This window comes from Aptenodytes patagonicus, chromosome 15, assembly GCF_965638725.1.
Source record: "Aptenodytes patagonicus chromosome 15, bAptPat1.pri.cur, whole genome shotgun sequence".
Lineage (NCBI taxonomy): Eukaryota > Metazoa > Chordata > Aves > Sphenisciformes > Spheniscidae > Aptenodytes > Aptenodytes patagonicus.
The window spans coordinates 1,991,288-2,001,011 of NC_134963.1; the positions used below are offsets into that span (position 1 = coordinate 1,991,288).

At 49.4% G+C, this 9,724-nt stretch overlaps 1 protein-coding gene across 19 annotated transcripts in view; it reads right to left on the bottom strand.

Moving 5' to 3' along the window:
• Positions 1 to 6,386, bottom strand: part of FBRSL1 (fibrosin like 1) — a 561,550-nt gene extending 555,164 nt beyond the window's left edge. For all 19 annotated transcript variants that reach the window (XM_076353190.1, XM_076353207.1, XM_076353200.1 and 16 more), the window contains exon 1: positions 5,762 to 6,386. In XM_076353190.1, coding sequence (XP_076209305.1) covers positions 5,762 to 6,055 — 294 coding nt within the window. In that variant the 5' untranslated portion in view covers positions 6,056 to 6,386. The remainder of the gene's footprint in view (positions 1 to 5,761) is intronic.
• Positions 6,387 to 9,724: the final 3,338 nt, after the last annotated feature.

Here is a 9,724-nt window from a genome sequence, read left to right on the forward strand (position 1 = left end):
GTAACATTGTGATAGTCAGTCTCCTTCTGTGAAATAATTGAGATAAACGATAAAAAGTGCATCTCGTTAGCATACTGAGAGGACAGTAAAGTTTTCAGTACTTACTAGACAAGAAGTCAAATGCACTACTGCAAGCAAACATTAATTTGGATCCTATATCATCTATTATTTGGATGAATATTATTATATCCCTTTTATCAAAAAAATCTTACCTGTGCAATATCGAGTACCTTATATTTCTTAAATATGAAATTATAATTAAAAAAAATTGAATATATATCTTCTGAATTTCTCTGTGGTGGTTGGTCCCCCTGACATTTCAGCAAGCTTCATATCTCATGTTCTACCCCAGGTTTCAGACCCCTGAAGAAAGGCTGAGCAGTTATGCTACAGGAAACTATTTTGGAAAAATTGGTAAGATATGAAGAGGTCTTTCAAAAAACACAGACAGGGTCGAGTGCAGTTTGAGCTAAAAATGGGATCTCAGGTAGAGAGGAGGGTGACCCCTGAACTCGCCTGGGATTTTCACAGCCACGCCTCAGGCAAGCAAGCCGTTTCCCTTCTCCGATGCCATCGCAGCCACGTTAAATGCACTAAGGGTGCCCTGACCTAGGCTGCAGGCATCGTCCCGGTCGGGGGCCGTACGTGCCATGCACACAGTCACTCCCGCTGTGCAGCTCGCTCTCCTGTGCACAATACGCCCATCGATCCTGGCAGGTTTTACTGATAAGGTAAAGAACTCCATCTCCAACAAAGAGCTGGATCCTTCCTCATCACCATCCGCCACCCGACCGTGGTTTGCAGGAAGCCTAGCTCCCCTCGGTTCCTGGCCTGACTGAGCAGATACTTCAGGCTTTCCAGAGCTCGACCTTCTGTTTGAGCTCTGCGTTAACCACCTCTTATTCCTTAACAACAACAAAACTACCTTAAGTACCCTCTTCGGACAAGATGCAAAAAATCAACAGCTAGGAGAACAAACCAATGGAGACTAACAAGCCTTCAGGAAAACCAAAAGGCATTTAGAGCCTTTAGAGCACCATCCAGAAAATCATTAGCTTTCCTGAGGTTAAAAGCACTTTTTTTAAGGAATAACCAGCCATCAGAAATGCCAACTTGATACACCATCACTTGACAACTAAGTAGAAGGGAAAAATACTTTAAAATCTAGAAACTTGTTTTAAAACATAAGACTATGGAAAAAACTAAGCTGCAAAGTACATATACAGTGATATGACGATAAATGGGAAGTTACATAGCTATGTCGGCGGAACTAGCACAAAACCTTTGGAACAGGAAGCTGCAGTTAAATACACTGGTTTTCTTATCAATGAGAGATCAGAGCAACAGTAACAGCACAGTGTACAACACACATGTGAAAACAGCCTTATCAAGATAACAGCTGAAGAACTTATGGATTCTGTCCAGAAGTCTACTATCACCATTAGGCTTTCTAAACTCTGCTACACTCAAGTGCAAACAGCAGAGAAGGGACTGCAATTTAGCACTGCCAGACCTCTGGATACGAACAAAAGTAAGAGTGGGCAAAGCATTAATCTCCCTCGGGTCTGCGACCAGATGCAGCTGGGCCCCAATTCCGCTTGTAAGGGCAGCATCACCACTTCAACACGACGTGCACGAAGTCAAGGTCTGCCTCTTTTCAGCTCGGGGATCTACTTCTGCACAACGCGTCGCTCCACGCACATTTGCGAGCGGATTCTCCACAAGATTCTATAAATCGGTTAAACGTTCCTAAAAAACCCATACGCGTGCACACACCAGGAAAGTTAAAATTTCCATACGGCGTTCCAAAGCTTTGCTGGAATCTGTAAAAATGATAAACAACAGCCAAAAAGAAAACACAACCCCTTGTCTTTACAACTACTTTGGGAGAACAATTGCTCTCAAAGATCGCATTCATTAACATTCTGATGAAGTTCCCTTTTAGCGCTGTTTTTCATACTTGAAAGGAACAGCTATGATCAGAGAGAGCCCTCAACTACCGACTCACTCATTTAGATTCTCTCGCTCTGATTCACCAATCACCTTCAAGAATAATTAGCAGCTTCGTCTGAACATAATGAATATACACACATGCTCACATACATACCATTCATTTCGGAAGGCGGCGAGAAATCCCCCGCTTCTCAGCCCGCCAGCTTTTTCTGATCCCCGGCACGGGAACCACCTCCTGGGCAGCACCATCATCTGATGGTTTTCCAGTAGCCGCCCGTCTCGCTGACCACCTCAAGCCAGCAGGTCAGGGCAAACTAAGTTTCCAGGTTGTTAACTCCAAAGTCATGTTCCGTGGCTGGGTATTAGAAAAAAAAACAAAAACAAAAAACCCAAAACCCAACACCACTACGCACCCATCAGCTGCACGTAACCCAAGTTGGAGGTGGATTTATACAAGAAAATTCAGAGGAAGGAAGGGAAAGGGGAAGTTTTAACTTCTGATGTACAGAAAAAGGCTGCTGCTGGTTTGTCCGTGGGCTTTTTTCTTCTTTTTTCCTTAATTTAAAAAATATATATATAAAAAAATCAACTCTGTCTATCTGAAAGATGGTAGGATAGGGGATCCGTAAGTCAAGTCACAAGTAAGTATCACAGAAACAAGATGCAGTATTTTCAGATGACAGGTGCCAAAGGAAACATTGCCACGTAAGTTAAATCAAAATCCAGAATGCTTAAAATTCACACCAAAGAGCTAAAGGAGACTTCATAAAGCCATCCCTCAGTATTAATCTTAACTGCTCATACCCCCAGGTCAACATGAAGGAAGAATATATTTATTCTATAAAGCACCCTTTATTTACAGGAACACCAGTGGTGAGAATTTGCTTCAGCGGGGAAGGGGAATTCACAATATTTTGAGATAAAAAGAAAAACAAACAAAAAACCACCTTACCTCTCCCAAATGTTTCTACCACTAAGTTCTGCCTAACCATTGAGAAATTTAATTTCCAGGGGGAAGCCCAAAGCTCAGCTAGCCTATTAAACACAATCACAGCTCACTGTAACATCAAGTGACAAACAAACCTCGAAGAACACAAGAAAGGATCACAACAAACTACCACATATGCAACAAAAGCTCCTTTTAGGATTAGAAACTAAATAAAACAGACTTTCTTAGTTCAGTATTGTTTCTAGGCTGCATACTGACTTTTATTCTTTCTCCTCCCTCAGGAACATGGAAGGCTTCAATTCTTATTTATTTTCAAAATATCATCACAGCAGATTTTGAGTACTCTTAAAAAACAAAAACACACTGAAAAGCGAATCTCCTCCAAAGCAGAAGAAAACCACCTGTTGCGGTCCAGTTCACTAGAGAACACAGCTCCACACCATGCAAAATGACCTTGCCGTTTCAGTCATTTACATGGGCATATGTTGCTTTAAAGTAGTTTTGCCTTAATAATCCCCTTCCCTTGCTGCTGCATCAAATCCACCAGACATCACTCATGGTCAAAGACAGTGCTGCATGGAAAAATCCACACAATGCAGAGTATTTTCTCCTTTTTAGTGTTACTGGGATTTACGAAATGCATACGATCATTAGGGCTCTCCGAGAACCTCGAATACAACATACCTCCTAGCTCAGCACCTGAAAGAAACAGGTGAATTCTGCTCGTGCTATTCCCTCCGAGGTGCCAACTACCATCCGAGATGCTGAGGTGCACGCATTCTCTCACGTGCTGGTAAGTACAGCAGAAACCAATTAATTTCAGATGGTACTAGAGTGTTTTGCAAGAGTTTGAGAGGGGGCAGTTTTGTAGACTTGTATATAACTTTTTTTTTTTTTAAAGAAAAAACAGAAGTGCTTCCACAGACAGATGTACTTTGGAGTGGCAGAAGTTTAAGGTCACCTTCCATCCTCATGCGCCCTATTATCAAGGTTACGGTTTGGTTGATTTGATAATAAGGCTTATCCCGTTTGAAAAGCCCGGAGTTTTCCCCGTCAGCCCTGGAGGGACTGCACTATCATTTGAATTCTATTCCTGATAACATGCTCATCATGGTAGAAAATTTCTGCAGGAAGATGAATTTTACTTTCTTTGCTGACAGCTCAGTAGAGACTCAGGGGTTTAATTGGACCTATCTGCTGATGCATATTTGACTAAGAGCATGCCCAAGGAAAAAAAAAAAAAAAAAAAAAAAAGAGAAGACAGACAGGTCTATGGCTTGTTTCAGAGGCACACGAAAGCAGATCACTCACTCATTATCAGTTCTGCGTAGACAAAGTAGTTGACTTTCCTGTTAGGACAACACCCCTCAAATGGTGCCACCAAAGAATAGCCATCACCAAGCTAACACAAATCATCTTCCCACTCCGGTACCTACACACCTGGTGCTGCTCAGGGACTGCTAGGCTAAACATCCCTCCCGAGCAGAAGCCCAGGCTCCCCAAGCAAAGGTTTCATCGCCCCGACACCAGGGTAGATGGCCAAGGCCACCGCTGACACCTCCGTGGGAGCACAAGGACCATCTCTAGGACTTTGAGAAGTTGGTTCTATGAGCAAAAAACTCCCTATAGCCACGATGCCACCAGAGCCCAGACGCCGGCGTGGCAGGAGGGGTGGGCTGGGGAGAAGCAAAGCCCACAAACAAAATGGGATCTCAAAGTCTGAGCCAAAGATGTTAGAGATCCCAGGGCAAATCTGAGATTATTCATTAGCCTGCACAGAACCCTTTGTCACTCTAACACGGGCTAATAGATACACAAGTGACAGGAAATCTGAAGTTGGGAGAGCACCCAAAACTTTGCCCACATTTTTACCACGGCGTGTCAAAGAAAGTGGGCAAAGGCACCAGGATGGCTCATATTTACTGGGAATTCAAGTTATTACGCCCGTCAAGCGACTCGTTAGGTGCTTTCTCGTGACAACTCACTTCTTCCCCTCATACACAAACAAAACAAAAATCAAAAGCCAAAGTCTTAGTTTGTCAATGCCCCTCTGAAAATATTAAATTTCCTGTTCTGCTTAGCTTAGCTCAGACAAGGCAGGCAGTATTTGCTCAGCAAATATTGTTTGTAATAAGTTAGACAAGCAATATTTTTTGCCAGCCTATTAACACCAGAAAAATATGTACAGTCAACAAGAGATGAAGAATTTGTTCAATTACTTCAAAAATGGGAATTACAACCAAGGGATTATTATCCATTTAAACATCTCTTTTCCACAAAATGTCAAACACTAGCCATTTGCTAACAATCTCCGGAGACAGATAAAGTAACATTTTGGCAACGCAAACACAAACTCCTCGAGCCCGGGGGGGGGGGGGGGAAGGAAGGAGGGTGGGAGGGGGAAGCTCCACCATTCACAACAATACCGGACCATCCCAACACGGCAGGAATATTTTGCAGCCCTCCGCCAGCCAATTAAAACCCCAAACAAACATTTGACTTGCCCTAAGTGATAGTTAACACCAGCCGGAGCCGGAGGGAGAAGGGGGGCTGGGGAAGGCCTGGGGAAGGGCATGGGGGGGGGGGGAGTGGTGCAGCAAGTTGCCAGCGGGGCTGCGAGCACCCGGGCTGGCTCGCCACCCTCCTGACCGCAGCCCCGAGATCCCTGCGGGCTGACACCAGGATTAATGCACATTAATTGCTATTTGCAAAATTCAGCAGCCTGAAAGCGCCGCGCTTCCTTTTTCAATTTTTTTTTTTTTCAATTCCCCCCCCCCCCCCCCCACCTTCCACTTCCCCCGCCCCCCCCCCCCCCGCTCCGCAGGAGCGAAGAGCCCCCCCGGCCCCCTCCGCTCTTACCTCCAGCGCTTCCAGGGTGTTGAAGCTGGCTATGGCGAAGCCATCGATCAGGTCCTCCTCCTGGGAGCTGGACTCGCGGCGGCGGCGGCGCGGGGGCCGGGCGGCGCGGGCGGCGGGCGGCGGGCCCCGCGGGGCGGTGCAGTTCTGGCCGCCGTTCTCCTTGCCGGGGCTCGGCTCCTTCTCGGAGCCCGAGGAAGGGCTCTGGTTCCGCGGGTCGCGGGCCGCCGCCTCCCGCCGCCGCACGCGGTCCCGCTGCGACCTCGACCTCCGGCTCTGCCGGATTTTCCCATCCATTGCCGAAGAAGCAGCAAATCAAAAAAATTTAAAAATAATAATAATAAAAAATAATTAAAAATAAAAAAAAAAAAGGGAGAAGGCCGGGCGCGGGGGGGGATAAAAGTCGCCCCCCTCCAACTCACGGCTTCCCCTCTCCAAACCCCGGAGCCCTTAAAAAAAAAAAAAAGAATAATAATTAAAAAAAAATCAACAACAACAAAAAAAATCCTGCTGTTCAGACCCTCGGATCCAGGGCGATGATAATCCACAGAGCAAGGCTGGGTGGCGGTGGCGGTGGGGCGAGCGGCACACACACACAAAAAATATTAAATCCACGGAATGACCTTGACAAATTTCCACCCCCCGCCCCCCCCACCCCCCAAAAAAAGCAGAGACGGGAAGAGGAGGGGAGAAAAAAAAAAGAGAGGGGGGGGGGAATATATCTGGATCAGGACGAGGACACCTCGGATTCACTCGGCGCGGAAGAGAGAGGCAGATCCAGGAGGCTCGACCCAGCTCGGGATAATCCAGGCGCGGCGCCCCCTCCCCGGGGGCAGCGCCGCTCCGGGGCCCCGCTCCGGCCGCCGCGCACCGCGGCGGGGGGGCCGCCGCCGCCGCCGCGCTCGCCGCCCAACTTTCTTGCCGCGGAGCGAGCGAGACAATCCCTGGGCAGCCCCCGCCGCCGCCCGCCGCCGCCGCCCGCCGCCGCCGCCGCCGCCGACCCCTCCTCGCCGGGCGCCGCCGGCGGCTCGCAGCCCCCCGCCGGCGCGGCGCGGCGCCCCCGCCGCCGCCGCCCGCTGCCGGATGGCGCTCGCCCGCCCGCCCCAGCCCGGCCGCCCGCGGCGCGGCGCAGCCCCGGCCCCCAGAAGCCGCTCAGTCGGCGCTGCCCGGATGCCGCCCCATTCTCCCCGAGCTGGGACGCGGCGCTAGCACCGCCCGGCCGGCCGCGCATGAGCAGGGCTGCCAGCTGCGCGTCATTCCCCGGCGCAGGCCCGGCCGTGCCCCCGGCTCCCCCCCTTCCTCCTCCTCCTCCTCCTCCTCCTCCTCCTCCTCCTTCCCGCCCCGCCGCGCGACCGCCCCCCCCCCGCGCTTCGCCTCGCCTCGCCTCAGCGGGGAGCGGGGAGGGCGCCGCGGCCCGCCCTCGCCCCCGCCGCCGGGAAAAGTTTCCCCCCCGGCCCGGCTGCCGCACCTTCTCCCTGCCGCGGCCCGGCGACCCCCCCCTCCCCCGATCGCGCCTCACCGGGCCGGTTGAGCCCCCGGGAAATGGAGGGTGGCACCGCCGGCAGACCCGCGGGGCGGCGAGAGGGGCTGGCCGGGGGGCGAGCTGGGGACAAGGGACGAGCTGGGGACGAGCTGCGGGATGGGTTGGGGGTTAATGATGGGACGAGGGATGAGCCGAGGGGCGGGCTGGGGGTCAAAGGATGAGCCAGGGACAAGGGACGACCCGAGGGATGAGTTGGGGATTAAACGATGAGCTGAGGGACGAGGGACAAGCTGAGGGATGAGTTGGGGATTGAGGACAACCTGAGGGACACAGGAGGAGCTGAGGGAGGTGGGAAGAGCCGAGGGATAAGCCAGGGAACTATCTGGGGGTCAAGGGACAAGTTAGGGGACAAGCTGGTGATGAGGGGCCAGGGGCAAAGGAGCTGGGCAGCCAGAGCTGTAGGTGGGACATGGAGCAGCACAAGGGGACCAAGGGTCATGGAGATGGAGGCAGGAGACCCTTCCTGTTCGTTACCCCCTGCTCCCCATCCGTCCATCTTGCTGAAGTTTCATTCGGGCTCTGCAACGCAGGAGGAGGCTGCAGTTCCCTTCTTGTTTCCCTGCTGTTTCGGGCCCTCTCCTCTCTCCAGGATCGCCTCGGCCAAGGCTTGGTCCCTGGGCACTTCCCTGGAAAGGGAACCGGCTTGGTGGCCAACCAAGCAGCTGTGCGCAGCCCAGCCCCAGGGACAGCGCTGAGGGAGGTGTGCCTGGATCAGGGCCCCGCGCAGAACACCAGCTGTCTCACGTATCGCAGTGGTAGCAGGACCTAATCCTCCTGTTATCATCTTTTATTGCACGCAGTCAGATATTACCGCACGTTACCATCACCCCTGGGTACTCCCTTCCTTGTGTGTGGCTGGCTTTGCTCCATTTGACTGACTTGGCTCCGTTCCTTACATCTTCGGCTGCTTTCACTTTCCCTGGGGGGTAGCCTCCGGTTCTGGATGTGAGAGAAGTTAGAAGGAAGTTGTGAAATAAAACCTAAAGAAGTCCACTGAGCTTCATAAATAACCAGGGGAAAAAATGCATGAAAGAGATTCGGTGTTAGCAGGAGCCGCGGAAGTAAGGGAAGCCAAAAAGGTCTCCCCCCACCTGCTCCAACTTGCGTTCCCGTTCAGTCGTCCCCAGGGATGGTGGCTTCCTCAGGCCGGTGCCCCCAGCAGTGGCAGGCTGGTAGCTGGGTATCTAATGCACGCGTCAAAAGGCTTTGACATGGGGACTGCAATGCCCACCTTTCCTCGATTTTCTCATATTCCTGATCTAATAACAGAGCAGTTGAAAATTAGCCTCCTTCCACCTGGCCCCGACAGGCTCTTTTAGAAGGGTTTCTGGTGTCTGGCAACAGCTTTCCCCTACCTTACTTAAACAGGAGCTAAAATAAATATCACCCTTTTAAAATGGAGCATAGAAACATCATTTAAATTTAAGCAATTTAAAACCAAAGGTAGAAATCCCATGTGTAGTACAAAGCCTCTTAATGCAAATAGTCATTCATGCATTGCATGCCTCAGTCACACTTGTATCGGTGTCATTTGTGTCCTAATAAAATCCTATAATCTTTTGCGTGCCAATTAAACAAGGAAGATAGCTAAGTCTAGCCGCTTCCTTGGGTAATTACAGGCTAGTGAGGAGTCAGGCAGTTATCTGCCATGGGTTTTGCTGGACTGTGGATTTCCAATGCGGTGTTTTCTCCCCTCCTGTTTCTTTAAGGGACAGTACTATAATTTTTTAGATGTATGGTATTTTAAAGCTATAACCAAGATCCAGGGGATGGTTATTAATGAAAGATTTGGAGTTTAGATACACCCAGTTAAACAAATGGATTGAGCTTAACAACTGTATTTGCTTTACCAATATTTTAAGAGTCACTTTCTAGAAAAAAGCATTTACACTGAGTTCAATAAGCTATTTTTACATTTGTGAGCCTGTCCTTTAATTTACAAGGTAAATTTTATATTGCTTATAAGTACATCATAAGGGTAAGCCGTTAAAAAAAGATAAACCGGGGAATTTATAACAGTTTCTCTCAGTAGCGCTCATTTCAGACCCATTGTGCTTTAGGTCCTCCATCATTAATATGCATTTCTGGTTCTCTTTTTTTCATTCACTTCCAAATTTGCTGACCAACAAGGACAGTGGAAATTGCCTGTAAAGTTCCTTTCTTTATTTCCTGTCAGCAGGGTCATCAAGATTCTCATCCCGCTTACATGTTTACATACAGGAGTTTAATGTCACTGCGAACGTAAACCGAAGGTGCCTTCTGGGGAAAGTTGTGAATACAATTTTTTTTCAATTAACGCCACAAATTCAGCAGCACTATAATTATCCATAGTTATCCCTGATTTTGTATATATGTATATTTTTGTTGAAAGACACAGCAGAAGGGTCATCCAAAGGAATTAACAAAATCAAACAGTCCACATG